The 17,973-nt window shown below is 42.3% G+C and overlaps 1 protein-coding gene across 6 annotated transcripts in view; it reads left to right on the plus strand.

Moving 5' to 3' along the window:
- The first annotated feature begins 1,282 nt into the window (after positions 1-1,282).
- Positions 1,283-17,973, plus strand: part of FUT10 (fucosyltransferase 10) — a 171,364-nt gene continuing 154,673 nt past the window's right edge. For 3 of the 6 annotated variants that reach the window (XR_011433341.1, XM_070253274.1, XM_070253275.1), the window contains exons 1-3: positions 1,442-1,717; positions 9,367-9,718; positions 14,137-14,431. Coding sequence is in view for 5 of the 6 variants with exons in the window: in XM_070253274.1 (XP_070109375.1) it covers positions 9,638-9,718; positions 14,137-14,431 (376 nt within the window). In the remaining variant the exon portion in view is untranslated. Of the gene's footprint in view, positions 3,665-9,366; positions 9,719-14,136; positions 14,432-17,973 lie in introns of all 6 variants that reach the window. The other 3 variants (XM_001493209.5, XM_014736576.3, XM_023630855.2) reach the window with 3 other exon arrangements.

Below are 17,973 nucleotides of genomic sequence, written 5' to 3' on the forward strand. Positions count from 1 at the left end.
TGTACGTCTATTAGGCATATACCTAGGAGTGGAATTTGTGGGTCATAAAATATGCATATATTTAGCTCTGATAGATACTGATGGACAGTTTTCCAAAGTGCCTGTAAAAATTACACCCCCACCAACAGTGCATAAACTTCCACATGCTCCACAGCTTTGCCTTTGCTTTGTACTGTCAGTCTAAACTCTGTAGCCATTTCGGTGGGTCTGCAGTAGTATATCACTGTCTTGTTAATTTGCATTTCCCTGATGACTAAAGAAGCTAAGCGTTTTTTCACATGCTTATTGGCTATTTGGATTCCGCTTGGTGAAGTGCTGTAGGAGTGTATGGTCCCTTCCCTCCTTCTTTTTATTGGATTGTTTCTTATTGCATCTGCATCGTAGTTCTTGCTACATTCTGGGTACGAATACTTTATTAGATAAATCTATTGCAAATATCTTCTACTCTGTGGATTGTTTTTCATTCTCAATCGCGTCATTTTTTTTTTTTTTAAAGATTGGCACCTGGGCTAACAACTGATGCCAATCTTTTTTTTTTTTTTTTTTCCTGCTTTATCTCCCCAACCCCCCGCCCTGTACACAGTTGTATATCCTAGTTGCAGATCCTTCTAGTTGTGGGATGTGGGACGCCGCCTCAACGTAGCCTGACGAGCGGTGCCATGTCCGCGCCCAGGATCCGAACCCTGGGCCGCTGCAGCGGAGTGCCCGAACTTAACCACTCGGCCACGGAGCTGGCCCCTTAACCGAGTCTTTTGATGAACAGAATTTCTTACTTTTAATGATACCCAATTTGCCAATCTTTTCATTCGTGTTTGATGTTTTCTAGAAGTAGATGCCATTATTATCAACCCGTTTTCCAGAGAGGTTAATAGAGGGGCTTGGCCAGGGAGCTCTCTGGGCAGGACTTAAGTGAGCAGGCCTAAGGCAGCAATCACTCTCGGGCCCGGCCCTCCCATGGTCTTGAAGTCCCTCCCTAGGTTTATCACCTCCTGCCTAGACCAGGGCAAAATAATTTTAACTGGGTTATCTGAATTTGGAACTCAGTAGCTTGAAGTCAGTTCGTTTTCCGTCAGTAAAATAAAAGTAAATGATCATCCTGCCCAGTCTACCAAACACTGGTACCCAATTAAAGGTACAGAGGCCTCTGCTGTGCTTAAAGTGTTCTCAATTTTCCTGAATAGGTGACTTTGAACGTGCTCGAGTCTTAGTACATGTATGGCATAAGGACACTTTGGTCAAGGACAAACCGGATATATGACCATGGTCCCACAGGATTAGTACCACAGAGCCTAGGTGTGTAGAGAAGGCTGTACCGTCTAGGTTTAAGTACACTCCAGACGTTTGCGCGACGAATTTGCCTGATGATGCATTTCTCAGAACGTATCTCTAAGTGACTAGGGACTGCCACTAAGGCAAGCAGAAAGTGTCCTGTGACTTGCTCAGGAGCCTCCCAGGAACTTTCAAAAAGGGCTGGGCGCCCCAGGCTCGCCAGCGAGGGGCGGCCCGTGTTCCCTGGAACCCGGGTCCCGCTTGCTTTTAAATGGGGCACCAGTGAAAACCTGGATCCAGGATGCCTCGGCCTGGACGCGCTGAGTGTGATCCCGCCTGTCCCAAATCTCCTCGCCGAGTCTTCGCCGCAGCTCAGGGGGGTGCGCAAACTGAAAGTGAAAACCGGCGCGGCGGCGGCGGGCGGAGCAGCCTCCTCCACCCGGGCGAGGTGAGTGCGCGCGCTGGGTCTTTTCTAGCTTGAGTGACAGCTTGGTGGGGGCAGGATCTTGGTGCTGAGAGACAAAGAGAGACTTTTCCGGTGACCGTGGAGGCCGGGACGCTGCCCGCCGGACTCAGAGCCGAAGGAAACCTCCTCTTTGTGCCCAGAAGGGAGTGTGTGTAAGAGAAAGACGGAGTTGTGTGCTCCGAAACAATCCGAGTCTGTTTTGGGAAACCTTGGGCAGCGCTTTCCAGTGACACTGCCTGAGATGTCAACCTGTCTGGCTGCTGAAAAAGCACAGGTGGGAGCAGGTGACCGCAGGAACTTCGCCGGAGCCCGGGGGAGGCGCGCGGGGTCCCGCCGCCGCCAGGGGCCGGAGGTTCCCACGGACCTCGCCTCTGCCACGGACTTCCCCGCCCCCCAATTCAGAACCAAGCTCTGCCTTTGTGTACTGTGAAGTCCTTCCTTCTTTCTCTGTGCCTTCACTTCGAATCACTTGTTGCTAGAATCCTGTGCTGAAGTAGCAGCGAGTCTGACTTTTCAGCTGTTGAGAACGTTGTGTATTTAATGGAGAAAATGCCCAGAACAGCAGGGTTTGGTTGTCAATACGCAAGCCATTTCCTGGGTATTTTTGTACCCGATTACTGCCCTCAGAATAGAAGTCAGTTTGTATGATATAGAAATAACATCGGTGCGATTATAAGACATTTTATGGGGATCTTTTAATGATTCTTTACTATATAGCAAATGCCGCGCAAAATGACTTTTTCTTAACGTCACAGCTCCGACACGTGCCCCCTACTCACTGCCACATTTCCTTGAAATAGTTGGGTAGTGTTATGCGTGTCGTGACTTGGATTGTTAATTACGTTTGTGGAATGCATGCACTCTGGCTGGGTGCAGTTTTGAATATGGCAAGTTGGTCTCCAGGGCCTCATTCCTCTTTTATATTCTTCGATCTCTCAAGATGAGACACCCAGGGGCTCGTGACCAATCTTGGGCTTGTTAATGATGTCACACTACAGTGAGGGCATTGTTTCTCCCTGGTCCACCGTGGTCTCTCAGACCGCCAGCTTTCGGGTCAGTCCTGGCCATCTGCACTGAATAAGCAGCCCAGGTATTTGTACAGTAAGGTGGCAGAGACACCCATCTAGACAGCATCCTAGCCTCAATTTTAGAACTTTCTCCTCCTGCCTGGGCGCCAGAGGCAATGTCCTAGCATCAGGGGATCATTAAAGTCTGCTCCATGTTTGAAATTGCTGTGGTAACTCTTCGTTTGCTGGCTTCCAGCTAGATGGCAGTGTGTAACAGTGGATCAAATACACAGTCTCAACTGTTACTGTTATTATGGCTCATCTTTTATTCTTCAATTTTAAAATTAATAGTTTTACAAACAGTGCATTTCTGAAAACAAATTCAAACTAGGGTTAAGTTTAGGAAATAAAAAAAGAACATAGTTTGGACAAACAATAATGTTATTCATATTTGTGTAAGTATTGCTCGGTATGCAGCTGTTGCCAACCCATATTTAAATGCTTTCTAAATTTGGAATGTAAAGAGTTGATTTCAGCAAGAACTGCAACATCTAACTCAATTACCGGTATCCTACAGTAAACATTTGTTATGGTGTTCGTGAATATGGGTTTTTAAACATTAAAAAAACTTGTTAATTTTATTTGCAATGTTTTTCAGATATTTATTTCTTTGAGAATAAAATTTGAGTTTTCAAAAGTTAATGCTGAATTACTAAAAAGGAAAATGAAGATAAGATAATCCTAAACTTGTTATATAGAAATATTTCTTGTTCATGACGATTCAAATTGTCTCAATTCCTGTCTCTTGATTAAACTTTCTTCTTTGGAGAGTTTTTGCTCCTGGACACTATTCATGGGATTGAAGAGCTTAATTCTGGGATGAAAACTCAGAAGATAGTCTGGTCCGGCTCTTGATCTTTAGGTGTGTGAAGTATTAGCCACATTTTGTCAGTGTTATTGAACCAGTTCCTCATTCATGATTACATAAATGATCAAAGCAGATGACGATATTTAATTCAGATCTTCTGCCAGGCAGGAACATTGTTGCAGAGTAACCAGTAGGCCCTTCATGGGGAGAGATCAGTTACTAAGACAACCTTGTAAGGAAAAAGATGAGAAAGAGTCCTGCTCTTGAGAAGCTGGCTCAGTTCGTAGTATGATACAGAATCTTCAGTCTCGTGTCCTCACTTCCACTTAAAAAACCTGTTCCTTTTGAATGCTTCTATTTGGGGTTTTATCTCATTATTATTTTTTTTTAATCTGGGTATGTTTTTATTTAGTTTCTACGTTAAGTAGACCCACCAAGTGAGATTGTATAATTTGAGTGCTTCAGTATGTGTCTAGAATTGATGAATGGCGTCACCTTCAGTTCTGCAACAGAAATGTGAGGGAGCTCAGGCTACAACTTCTGTCCCCTCATTAATCACCCGTCTTGATTCACATGGCTGCCAGTATCCCTGTCTCTCTCATTATTCTCTATTTGTCTCACCTGAAATGTGTCCAAGAGGATGACCTCTCCGGATAAAAATCCACGCCAAAGCACTCTTTACATAAAAATAAATGCTCAGCAAAATATGAAGTCCATTAAAAAAGAATGAGGAACACTTTAACACAAATAAATATTAATAAAGAACATTGGGTAAAAGTGGAAACTGGAACCATTGTGCCACATTCGTCAGGTGCCCCAGGGCGAGTGGCAGTACTAAGGAAGGCTTCTGTAAATTAACAAAATAGGTCAACTTTTTAGTGTTCCACAGTTACTTTATATGCACCTAATAAAGCAGCTTTAGAAGGTTTCCTAAAATTCCCCAGCCTCCTGCCTTCTCTTCACTGCTGTGATAGGAACAAGCACAATGATGTGGACGTAGATCTCCCGACTTGGCATTGCAGAGGAGTAAGGCTTCCCAAAGCAGGTAGCCTTGAAAGTCTAGGAGAATGGCTGGGATAGTGAAAGAGGTATGGATGTGGTAGGTAGGGACCAGAGCACAGAAGAGGAAGCTACATTCTGGGAAGAGCAGGAATAAAGGGTACCGGTGGTGGAAGTTGGAGAAGTAGGGTGGGGTCCAGGGAGTCTTGTTTTCTAAGCTAACGAGTTTGATCTTTATCTTGAAATCTTTGGGAAACCATTGATGGAGTTTAATCAGAGGAAGGATATCCAATCCATATTGCAGAAACAGCTCTACAGCTGAGTGGAGAGTGTAAGGGGTCAGACTGGTAAGAAGAGCAGTTCTGGGGCTTTTGGAGAAGCCAAGTAGAAATGAATAAGGAGTGTTGATGAGGATAAGTAGGGTTGAAGGGTGTTAGTGGAAAAGTGCCTGGAGAGTTGTCCAAAAGGCCCTGACACCTTCCCATCAGCCAATCACATCACGTTTTTCCCAGGACAGCCGCCATTTAAGGGATGCTCTGAGGATTTATACATTATAAAATGAAAACGTTTCTTGGGAGAGTCAAACCTATTTGAGAAATTACACTTTAATAGGAATAATTTAAGTATGGTAATTAGATACATTCCTTCTAAAGACTCTCCCTGGTATGTGTAACCTTAAGCTCAGTTAAGATAGTCGCTTATTAGCCCAATTGACTCACCAGTTACTGGAGGAGAGACTGATCAAAGGAGTCTTCCCAGGGCTCCCTGCTTTCTGCCTCACCTCTTTCCCCTGCCAGAGGGGAGAGGGAGGAAAAGGTAGAGACTCACAAACCCTCAGGGCTAGAAAGCTCTCTGTGGCGCCTAGCATTGGTTTCTCATCTTAACACTCAGAGGTGCAGGGCAGAAGTCATCTCAGTCCCATTTCGGAGACCCTTAACCTACGCCTTGGGTTGGCGCTGCGTGGCTGATGTTTGAAGCTGGCATCCTCAGGCTAGTTGGCTCTAAGATACTCAGTTTCTCTTCCGTCTGTTTTAATTCAAAATAAAGTGGAGAAATTTGAACTTATTTTAGCGTGAAAATGTTCCTGGTTTTGATGGAATAGCACTTGTGGGAGTGTGAGGTTGTCATGCCCAGCTCCAGACCCCTCTCTGGGCAGCAGATGGCCCGCCCTAGGCAGGGCAGAAGTCAGCTCCAGGGTCCAGAGGGTGGGTTAGTGAGAGTCCATTTCTGATATTATCTGCCATGGTTGTCTGAACACACGCACATTGCTCCGTCCCGGCAAGGAGGGTTCTGGGCGCCCTCTTGGAGGACTCTGGGATTCACCCTGAGGGCAGTGATGAAACAGAAGGGAGCTTTCCTCTTGGAGGCCCATCACATTGGAGCTTGCTGGCCTTCACAGTGCTCTCTGCAGGCCCGTCTGTCTCACCAGTTGGGAGAGTGCTGACTTGATGACAAGCTCCCGGGTAATTAATACCACATATTAGAGTGACGTGCCTGGAGGCCTGATTGGTTGCTTCATGTTATAAATCATAACACCATCTACACCAGCTGGCTCTATTCTTTAGTGGTGGGTGTTTAACCACAGCGCGATCCCTGAGACCCCACATTACTTCTGGCTTTGGGAATATAAGCTGAATTGAGATTTTTTGGATGGAAGGGAATTTGTAACCTTAAGTTCTTCGGTCACAGTTCGTACAGCCGTGTGAAGACTTAAAAGGCCCTCGGACAGCTTGAGCCGTGTGGTAGCTGTAAAGATATCCCGAACTATGGCCTTACCTTCTCGCTCCATTTTTTGCTTTCCTTTAGTCCTGACTCTTGTATTCTTAACTATCACTATTTACCCCGTCTCTTTCCTTTCCACTGATCTCGGAGGCAGCTGACCTGATTTTCAGATGCACTTCAACCTTTGAAGAAATGTGATCTCTGGCAAATCACTTAAATTCACCGAGGCTTAGTTTCCTTATTTGTGAGAACTGAGAATAGTAATAATACCTACCTTGCCTGCTTTACGAAGTGGCTATCGATAAGATTGAGTGGAGTGATGTATCTAAAAATCTTTTGAAAATGATCTAGTTTTATACCCATTTAAAATGGTAATGTTATTTCATTACCTAATCTGGGTTATGTTAATTATAGTTATAATGAATTGCTTTTGCATATAAAATGACAATTGGATAATCTTTCTGTTACACAAGGGAAAGAAATAATGATACTTAACATTTATTGCTTACTTTCAAGAAACTGAGGCTTAGAAAGATTTAGTAACTTGTCCAGATTTATATAAATGACAGAGCCAGGATTGGAACCTAAAGTGCCAGCTCCACGTTTATGTGATTAATAGCAACTAGCATTTACTGAGTAGAAGGAAAGGTGCCTTTCAAGTTCTTGTAGATTTGTGTTACTTTTTTCTTTGCTATACCAGCCGACAGCTATTCTGCACAGGTTTTGTCTGAATCAGGCAGATAATCTGTGAGTATTAGTATTATCCCCCAAATGGGAATTTTTTTGGTCTTAGTGTTAAAAATCTTAAAAGAATGCATGAACTTCAGAGTCTGACTAGTTTCTGGTTGTAGTACTTATCAATGTTATAGTCTTGGACAAGTTACTTTACTTTGTTCAAATTCAGTTTGCTCTCCCTTTGAGATGAGATGGTAACTACTATTGCACGGAATTGTTGGGAAGATGAATGAGCTCATGCGTGCTGAGTCGTGAAGGGCCTTGCTCATAATAAGTCGCTCAACAAATACTAGTGATCTTTTCTTTGGCGAAGTATTTCTCCTTTTGAAATTCCAATTGATTGGGCAGCAACATACTTTATGTGAAGTCAACTTTGTTTTCCACTTAAAGTTATAATAAAAATTATAACAATATTTAAAAATAAGATAGCAAATAGTTATTGGACATTTATGTGCTGGACTCCGAAATAAATGTTTTACCAATCTTATATAATTCTCACAATAAGTCTCTGATTAGGTACCATTATTATCCGTATTTTGGAAATTCAATTATGGAGCAGCTAGGTTAAACCGGCTGGGGAGTTGAGATTTGAATCTTGACAGACTCTAGAGCAGGTACTCTTTTTGTTGCTAAGGAAGATTTGCCCTCAGCTAACATCTGTTGCTAATGTTCCTCTTTTTTGTAAGTGAGCCACTGCCACAGCATGGCCACTGACAGACAAGTGGTGTAGGTCTGCGCCCAGGAACTGAACCTGGGCCGCCGAAGCAGAGTATGCCAAACTTAACTACTAGGCCACTGGGGCTGGCCCATAAAGCTGGTACTGTTAATCAGTGTGGAATGTGGGAATTCATGAACGAAAGAAGAAAAATGCACTTTTGGTGATTTCTGAGACCAAGAGTCATTTTGTTGCTGAGGGAAAAAAGTATCCTGGACTTACAAGTAAATCAAGGTAGATCCGTAAGAGGGAAGCATAGCTTTAAGACCTAGGTTTTTAGCTAGAATTCTGCATCTGTTTTTTATATTTCTGATTGTATCTTTAGTTCTATATCCTAGAGAGATGTAGCTCTGACTAAAGTCAGATCCTTGGAGTACTGTGAGACAACACTGCCCTCTCTCTGGGATGTTGATCCTTGCTTGGTTCTGACCTCTGTAGTGTCATTTGCCCAAGACCTTTGACTTCATAGAACCCTGGGAATAAAAGACATTCTATGGGACTATTTAGTTCATTTTTAAAACTTTTTGAAAAGATCATCCATTACAGGTAGACGAAGATCTTATTTCAAAACTTCCAAAGAATCTTATGCCCAGACAACTCACTGCTTTATTACACTTGCCATAAAAGACTAAACGAATAAATTGGTAATCAGAATTCCTTATGTTCTGGCTGAAGCTGTTTTCCTTGAGAAGAGTTGGGGCCAGTTGGTCATTATCCATTTTTGATCAAAGTCTGAACCTTTTATTTATTTTTTCCCTAATTTTTACAGGAGTGGGTGGACAGTCCTGGTAATTTCTACTCCACGTCTCTACTCCTTTCAAACTTGGACAGAAGGAAGTTACTATATATAAGTGACTTGTGGAATTTAATCTCTGATGGCAGAGAAAATTAAGTGGAAAGAGAATTTTAGACTGATTATAGATCTGTCACTCTCTTCTAAGAGGCTCTATGACCTTGAGCAAGTCACATCACCTCTCCGGTTTTGGTTTCCTCATCTGTGAGTGAGGTATTAGGACTATATGATAGGGTTCATATGGTCAGAGGTTCGTTTTAGTTTTTGTTTGTTTTTAAGATATGCTTTTTTTGCTGAGGAAGATTGGCCCTGAGCTAACATCTGTTGTCAATTTTCCTCTTTTTATTTTTTTCTCCCCAGAACCCCAGTGCATAGCTATATATCTTAGTTGTAGGTCCTTCTAGTTCTTCTATGTGGGATGCCTCCACAGCATATGGCTGGATGAGCAGTGTGTGGGTCAATGCCCAGGATCCGAAGCGGGGAACCCCAGGCTGCCGGAGCAGAGTGTGCAAATTTAACCACTTGGCCATGGGGCCAGCTCCTCCTTTTACTTTTAAAATTTTGGTTTTCTGCATGATAACCCTTCAGGACCACATTTATTTATTTATTTTTATTGAGGTAACATTGGTTTATAACATATAAATTTCAGTTGTACATCATTATATTTCAAATTCTGTATATGCTACATCATGTTCACAACCAAAAGTCTAGTTTCCATCTGTCACTGTACAAATAAGACTACATTTATTAAATGTTCTGCACTGTGGCTAAAAGATTATTCATTTGTTACAGAATTTTTTGATGCCTTCTGGTTTGAAGAATTTCCAGCTGCTCTGATGATAGCTTAAGAAGACTGCATGCTGTGCCCTCTCGATGCCAAGCCCAGCCCACTCAGAACCTCGGAGCTCAGTCCTTCATGGAGACCAGGTCTCAGCAGGAATGGCAGTGGAGGAAATTGGCACCCAGATGGTTCCTCCACATGAAGTTGTCCGGGGCTATGGGCCGACTCGAGAACACCTGGTAACCAGACCAGCCCTGTGTCAGTCACCCAGGGCAGGGCAGCATGGCGCGGATTCAGAGGAGGAAGCTTTTGGCCTCTTGCCTGTGCATCACAGCTACTGTCTTTCTGCTTGTCACACTCCAGGTACCAAGAATTTGGGTTGTGTAGTGTTGATTCTTGGGCCTTTGCCCCCACCCTTGCCCCCACCCTGTTGTCTCCAAGTGCTTTACTTTTTGCTTAATCTCTCAGGATTAGAGGTTTTCTGTCTAAGGCAGGGAAAGTACTTTTTTATTAACAGATGAGACTGAGGTTTAGTGAGTGGGTGTGTCAGGTAGAAACAAAATCAATGAGATAGAGGATCATTTGTGACTCTTGTAGGGTCCTGGATTTAAAGGAACGGGAACTAAAGCTCAGTCTGTCTTATTGGGTCTAAATTGAATGGTTTCCTCGAAGTCAGTCCCCTGTCATGATCACTTCTGAACGATGGCATTTTTGCAATGACTATTCTAGGAACGAGATAGTCTGTTCTGCAGAACGCAAACATCTGCACTAATAAATTTGTCATTCTTGACACATGTGACTAGACCAAGGACTGTGTTGGGGTGAATGAACTAAAACATTTCTTTAGCCCTCCCATTTATTTCGTTTATAGTCATGCATCGAATGACGATGTTTCGGTCAATGACGGACTGCATATATGATGGTAGTCCCATAAAATTAGTACCATATAACCTAGATGTGTAGTGGATTATACCACGTAGGTTTGTGTAAGTCCACTCTATGACGTTTGAACAGCAAAAGAATCGTCTAACGAAGCATTTGTCAGAATGTATCCCCATCGTTAAGCGATGCATGACTGTAGCTGGTTATTCTGAATTTCATTTGCTGATTTCAAATTAAAATAAAAATTTCACAATGATAGTAAAAGTATAGATATGAGTTCAGATATGTTTAGCACCCATTCAACTACCAGCTATCCATTTCAAAAGCCACAGGACTTTCGAAGAGTCTTTGTGGATGTGAGTAGTTCAGGTGTGGGGCTGGTGGAGAGGAAGGTGGTCTCTGGGCTTTCTCCTTCTAGAGTATCTTCCTTCCCCTTGATTGAGATGGAATGAGATAAAATTTACAAAAGCACTTTGGCAGCCAGTCTGGCCCTGTACTTCTACTGCCTTCTGCTGCCCTCTGGTTGGAGGAATCACTTAACTCCCTTCTGGTCTATCTTGAAGGTCCACGATCTGCTTGTGAAGGAAGGGCTGGAGTTCTCTGCTTCTTTCTATGGAAGTTATGAGAGAGCTGTGATCTCACTATGCATGTACTTTGGCACTTTTTCCAGTTATGAGGAACGCCTGTGTCTAAGCTAAGAGCTTTCCTTTTGATGTCAGAATAAATTGCTATGTTTTTGATATGTGTGACATTTTTAAGCTTCCAGATTATGAGAGATGGTGTAATTGCTGGAACTAAACCTTCATCTGGATCTTGGTTTCAGTTTCCCATCAATAGGATGGTTTGGGCTATTTCCCAGTCCTCACTGATGCGTTGAATGCTTCAGTGTTCAGAATTGCGGCAATGCTATTTTTTAAAAAAACGTTATGAATGAAAAAATGTAATGCCTATGCGTTTAGGACCATCCCCGTTTTTACAGGTTTGTAGGCTAGGCGGAGAAATTTATTCTCTCACAGTTCTGGAGGCTGGAAGTCTGAGATCAAGATGTCAGCAGGGTCGTTTCTTCTGAGGCCTTTCTCCTTGTCCTTCTGGATGGCCATCTTCCCCTGTGTCTTCACATGGTCTTCCTTCTGTACTTGTCTGTGCCCTACTGTCCGCTTCTAATAAGGATACCAGTCATATTGGACTAGGGCCTACCATAATGATCTCATTTTAACTTAATTACCTTCTTAAAGACCCTATCTCCAAATGCAGTCCCATATTCAGGTATGGGGGGGTTAGGGCTTCACATATGAATTTTTGGGGGGAACCACTTCAGCCCATAGCAGATCTTATAACATAATTAATAAATAAACATGAAAATGTTATGTTGACCCACTGGAGGAAATCATTCATTTGAGGCATCCTTTTCCATATTTAGCTGTATTTTGTATATACTATCTGTAAATTCTTTTAGTGTATACATATCTTCATTTATTTTTGAATTTTGCTTACTTTTTAGTTGCACAAATAATTCATGAATAAATCTGTAGTATTTTAAAATGAATCCCAGACATCATATAATTTCACCTGGATTTACTTTCGTATGATTCTCTAACAGATGGGGACTTTTAAATTTTTTTTTTGTTTTTTTTTTTTTAAGGATTGGCACCTGGGCTAACAACTGTTGCCAATCTTTTTTTTTTTCCTGCTTTATCTCCCCAAACCCCCCATGTACACAATTGTATATCTTAGTTGCATGTCCTTCTAGTTGTGGGATGTGGGACGCCGCGTCAACGTGGCCTGACTAGCGGTGCCATGTCCGCGCCCAGGATCCGAACCCTGGGCCACCGCAGCGGAGCACGCGAACTTAACCACTTGGCCATGGAGCCGGCCCCGTAAGAATTTAATGTAAACATTTAACTATTGTCACACTCAACAAAATTAACAAAATTACTCAGTGCCATCTATATCCCAGGCCATGTTAAATTTTTCTTCATTATCTCAAAAAGTCTTTTATAATTGGTTGTTTTGAATCTAGAGTAAACAAATCTCACATGTTGCAATTAGTTCCTGTGTCTTAAGTTTTGTGGATTTTTTAGTTTTTCTTGCTGTAAGTTTCTCCTGCCCCACCTTTTATTCCATGTCATGGGCTTGTTGCAGAAACTGGGTCATTTGTCCTTTTGAGTTTCCCAGACTTTGGATTTGGGTGATTCTGTCCTCATGGTTTTGTTTAGTGTGTTACTCTATCCCCCATATTTCCCACCATCTGGTAGTGCTATCTGAGGCTAAATATTTTTTAAAAAGCTTTTTGGCAGAAAAATCTCTCCTTAAAGCAATCCCTGTTATTTGAAATGAACTTAGACCTCACGTAATAGACATTAATCAGAAATGTGGAGCAAAATCTGTCTTTGAAGTTACATCCATGGCTTTCCAAAAGCCTTTCTTTAAAGTTGTTGGTTGTACATTTGCAAGGAAAGGTTGGGTGAAAAGATAGAGAGTTTGTGGCTACAAGTCAACTCCATTCCATCAAGCTATTGGGGAACAGCCACATTATTATGTTATCATAAAAATGCTGAGAAAGCCATTGGCAAGGGTTAGGTTATTCTTCAGTTTTTGGTGGTTGTTTTACTGTTCTAATGCTGAATTTGGTGTCACAGTTGATACATGATTTTTTAAAGCGAAATAACTCTTTACTCTTTTTGGAATACTACTTGGCTTCCACTCAGTGGTAGTTAATATTTTTTTGGCCTTGGATCCCTCAAATAATCCAGTGAAAATTACAGACCCTCCCCAGGGAGTTACAGACTCTGTACTCCATCAGTGGGTAGTAGCCCTTTTCTGACACCAGGGGTACCAAGCATATAAAGAAGGCACCATCCTTGACTGTTGAGAATGGGGCCTGAGGGCCTCACGGGTCGTGTCCTCTGTCGACTGGTAGAGGAGTTAATACAGAAAAATGTGCTTTCTTTTAACTGCTTTGTTTGTTGCATAGTCTGACTAGTAATGTTTCAGTTATATTTGAAACAGACCAGCCCCTACTTTTGTGCTGCTTTCTCTAACATATTTTTATAATGCCGTGTCAATACCAAACCTTAAAGTTTGATGAAAAGGCAGCACTTTTGGAGAACAACTGCCTGTCTGTTTCCTCTCTGCCCACCCTGCCCTCCAGATTATTGTCACTGATGGCCTGGCTGTCCAGTGACCCAGACTATCCTGAAATAAATAAAAAATGTGGTTTTACTTGGGAGGGAGCCAGTACTCATGGTCTACTTCACCATCTTGATGCTGTAGTGGATATTATTAGAAATATAAGACCCGTGTTACCACTTCTTTAATTGTAATAAAAAGAAATGAACTGGTACTTTATAACTCATTTCCCCTAGAGTGTAATCTCTAGTAATAGCCAGATTATAACCCTGACTTGCACAGATTTCACGGAGACGAAACCACTTCTGGTTATCTGAAATGGAGGAAAGATGAATCTGTTATGTGTTTAGTAGTATTAAGCATCGTTGTTCGTAGATATTTTGGTCAGAGAGCAATGTGACAACAGGAGGGTCAGAGAGATGCAGTGTTGCTGCCTTTAAAGCTGGAGGAAGGGGACCAGGAGCCAAGAATTGTGGGTGGCTCTAAAAGATAGAAAAGCAAGAAAACGGATTCTCTCCGAAAATTTCCAGAGAGGAATGTAGCCCTGCCAACACCTCGATGTTGATGTTTTAGCCCATTGAGACCCATTTCAGATTTATGGCCTCCAGAACTGTACAACAGTAAATGTATGTTGTTTTAAATTGCTAAGTTTGTGGTAATTTGTCACAGCAGTAATAGAAAACTAAGGGGCTAAATCATCAAGATGAATGGGAGATGTGCAAAAGGCAATGAAACAGTCTGACCCTGGTCATAATTGTCTTCTCTTTTAGGTAGTGGTTGAGCTGGGAAAATTTGAAAGGAAGAAGTTTAAAAATTCCAATTTGCGAGATGCACATGCAGAAATGGAGAGAGAGCCTACACATCTCTATCCATTCCTTGAGAAGGAAGCACTGACCCTGAATAGGAAAGGAAAATTGGAAACTGAGAGCTACCCCATTATGCTCTGGTGGTCCCCACTGACTGGGGAAACTGGAAGGCTCGGCCAGTGTGGAGCAGATGCTTGTTTCTTCACCATCAACCGGACCTTCCTACATCATCACATGACCAAAGCGTTCCTCTTCTACGGTAGGTAGGGTCTTTGCCTTTCTCCTTTTGTTTGCTGACATCCTGCTCCAAAGATGAGTTACTGCTTACCTCCCAAGGAAGAGATGGTGGAGGTCTCCTTGAAAACACCATGGCATGCCTGATTTCCTTTGCATTTGCTCTATGGGGGCCTGAGCATTTAGCAAAGCCAATAAATAAACAAGCTTGACCAACATAGAGGTGGTTGGCTGGACCACTTGGTCTTTATGGTGGAGAAGAGATATCTCCTCTGACCTTTCACATTTGGGCACTGTGCTTACTGAATTTGGTATTCAGGCAATTGGGTATTGATTATATTGCTGATATCAATTCAGAATGTCACCTGTGATAATTGCCAGGAGACTTTGATTACCATAACAGATGTTTAATTGGACATAAGCTAAGCACAATGTGCTTTATTTCATTAGTCAGATTAATCAGCACTAAAAATAGAGAGATTGCTCAGCATTGACTTTCAAGAGCAAGTTGGTGTTGATTACTTCCTGAGGCTGTTTACATGTCATGCTGGGGTTGAAGGGCAACCAACCCCAGCAAGGTGGAGTTAGCAAGATGCCAACAGCAGTTAGAAAGACAGAACTCCGGGGTGATGAGTAGTTGGGGGAAGGGGGAATACAGAGGAGCAAACTCAACCAAATATAGGCAAGGTACATCATTTGAGTCAGGAAGTCAGTGGAAGGAAATCTACTCTAGACTGGTGTGAATGTGTGTATGTATTTGTGTGTGTGTGTAAGTCCAGGGCTGGCTTTTGAGAGGTGGGACTGAACCTGGGATATAAAGCACAGTGTTCTGCTGCACAACAACTTAAATAAAGCAGAAAATGGGTTCAGTAGGAATCAGGTGGTATATATGCCGCACAGTTGGTCAGGGCTACAGAGCAATGGGCACTAGTGCCCTGGTATAGGTAAGGAGTCAGGGAAATTCCAGGTACTTAAAAATCCAGATATAATTGAGTCCAGATCCTTCCCAAGGGCCTGCTGATGTCCCCAGCCACTTGCTTTCCACCTCTTCTCTTAAAAGGGAATCAGCACAAGTTTGAGGAGTGAGGGCTGTTTGTTTAGGGCCAGGCTGGCTGCTAATTGGTCCTGAGGGGAGAACAACCAGCTGAGTAGTGTCAAATGCTAATTTTGAACATCATTTGATTGTAGGTCCCACTGAAAGTGTGATGTAATATATGGAATTGTATCACAGTAACTTTCTAAAATCTAAAGAATTGTGAATTCTGAAACACGTAAAGCTCTGAGAGTTTGTGTAAGGGATTATGATCCTCTAGTTGGTTTTGAGATGGAGCAAAACTAAATATGTGAGTTTAATTTCCCAAATTTTAACAGAAGCCCCTAGAAATATGTCAGTTATACACACAAAAGTATAGATAATATGATGGGTATGATGTACCTACTACTTGGCTTAAGAAATAAAATATTACAAGCAAAATTGAAACCCTCTGTGAGTCCCTCCCTGACCCCAGCCCATTGCCTTCCCTCCTACCCCAGAGGGAATCCATCTGAAGAAGACCCCTGAAGTTGGCAAGTGTGTGCGTGTATAAGTAGGGCTTTGCCTTTCTCCTTTTTAGTTTGATGAGCCCCATTTGTTTATTTTTTCTTTTGTTTCCCTTGCCTAAAGAGACATATTCAAAAAGATGCCAGTCAGACCAATGTCGAAGAGTGAATTGCCTATGTTTTCTTCTAGGAGTTTTATGTCTTCAGGTCTTAGATTCAAGTCTTTAATCCATTTTGAGTTAATTTTTGTCTGTGGTGTCAGATAATGGTCTACTTTCATTCTTTTGCATGTGACCGTCCACTTTTCCCGGCACCATTTATTGAAGAGACTTTCCTCTCTCCATGGTATGTTCTTGGCTCCTTTGTTGAAGATTAGCTGTCCATAGATGTGTAGACATTACGTATTTTTAAAGAATGTCTCCCAGAGTTTTCTGACCTGCTCCAGTCTAGAGGGATTGGTCTCTTTGCCTGTTGCACAGACACTGTCCTGCCTCCCCATCACTCTGGGCATTCCCTGTGCCTCACTCTTGTGTTGAATTTCCCATTTCTGTTATTTTTTATTTTATTTTATTTTGAGGAAGATTAACCCTGAGCGAACTGCTGCCAGTCCTTCTCTTTTGGCTGAGGAAGACTGGCCCTGAGCTAACATCCATGCCCATCTTCCTCTACTTTATACATGGGATGCCTGCCACAACATGGCTTGCCAAGCGGTGCCATGTCGGCACCAGGGATCCGAACCGGGGAATCCCAGACGGCTAAAGCGGAACGTGCAAACTTAACCACTATGCCACCGGGCCGGCCCCTCCCATTTCTGTTATGCATTGTTTTCCTTTCTTGGTTTGTGTCTTTATTTGGTGTGTTCTGAGAAAGGTTCATGGAAGGTAAGTTTCTTAAAGACTTTGTATGTGTGAAAACGTGTTCATTTCACCTTTCTCATTGATGGTTTGGCTCAGCATAGAGTTATCTATCTAATTATCTAGGCTGGAAATTCTTTTCTTTCTGAATTTTTGAGGTATTTTCCCACTGTCTTCTAGCTTCCACTCTTACTGCTGAGGAATCCAAAGCTACTTTGATTCCCCATCCTTTCTGTGTAGTGTGCTTTTTTTCCCTCTCTTTCTTCTCTGGAGAAGTACAGAACCTTCTTTTTTCACCAGTTTGGAAATTCAGAAATGATGGCTTTGGCGTGGATCTGTTTCCTTCCACTGAGGCAGGCACTCAAATATCTGGTTACTGGGAAGTTTACAAAGCAGCGTTTAGCTTAGTGACTTTTCCAGGACTCACAGATCTGCAGATGAAACACTTCATTTACGGGTATGGTGAGTGAGACTCGATTCTTCTCTCAGGGATGGATTTGACTCCAGCCAGATTCCTAGGAGACTGATGTGTCAACCAGAATGCTTCTGGTTTGATTCTCAGATCTCAAATCTTGTCACTCTTCAGCTCCTAAAACCATCAGTGATTCTCACTCAGAACTGTATATGCCATTGTTATTATCCTGGCATTCAACACTGTGTAACCTGACTGTGACCTGCCTTCTAAACTTAAGCCCTCTGATGCTTCTAACTTCTCACCATTGTTCTTTCAGTTTCTATGTCCCAGAGTATCCTTTTTATATTTATCCTGTCAAAATAATTTACTGAATTCCTACTATTTGTTTGGCAATGTGGATGAATAATATAGTTTCTGATGTCAAAGATTATTGTCTTGAGACACAGATATTACCCAACTGTAATGCAGGGCTAAAGTGCATATATACTGTAAGAGAGATGTCAACAAATCTTGAGGGATTTCAAAGACGAGAGAGAGCACATACACTTGGAGGGATCAGGAAAGGCTTCATAAGACCTCCTTCATAAAATAGGAGAAATTTGAAGTGGCCCTTGAAGGATAATGGAGTCGGATTATATTGGGATTGGAGGGCATTTCAGTGTGAAGAACAGCCTGAATGGGGACATGGAGGTAGAAAATTATGGGTAATATCTGAGGCACAGCAAAGATGTTAGTTGGCTATAGCACAATTTTATATAA

The sequence above is a fragment of the Equus caballus genome, chromosome 27, assembly GCF_041296265.1.
Source record: "Equus caballus isolate H_3958 breed thoroughbred chromosome 27, TB-T2T, whole genome shotgun sequence".
In the NCBI taxonomy this organism is placed as follows: Eukaryota; Metazoa; Chordata; class Mammalia; order Perissodactyla; family Equidae; genus Equus; species Equus caballus.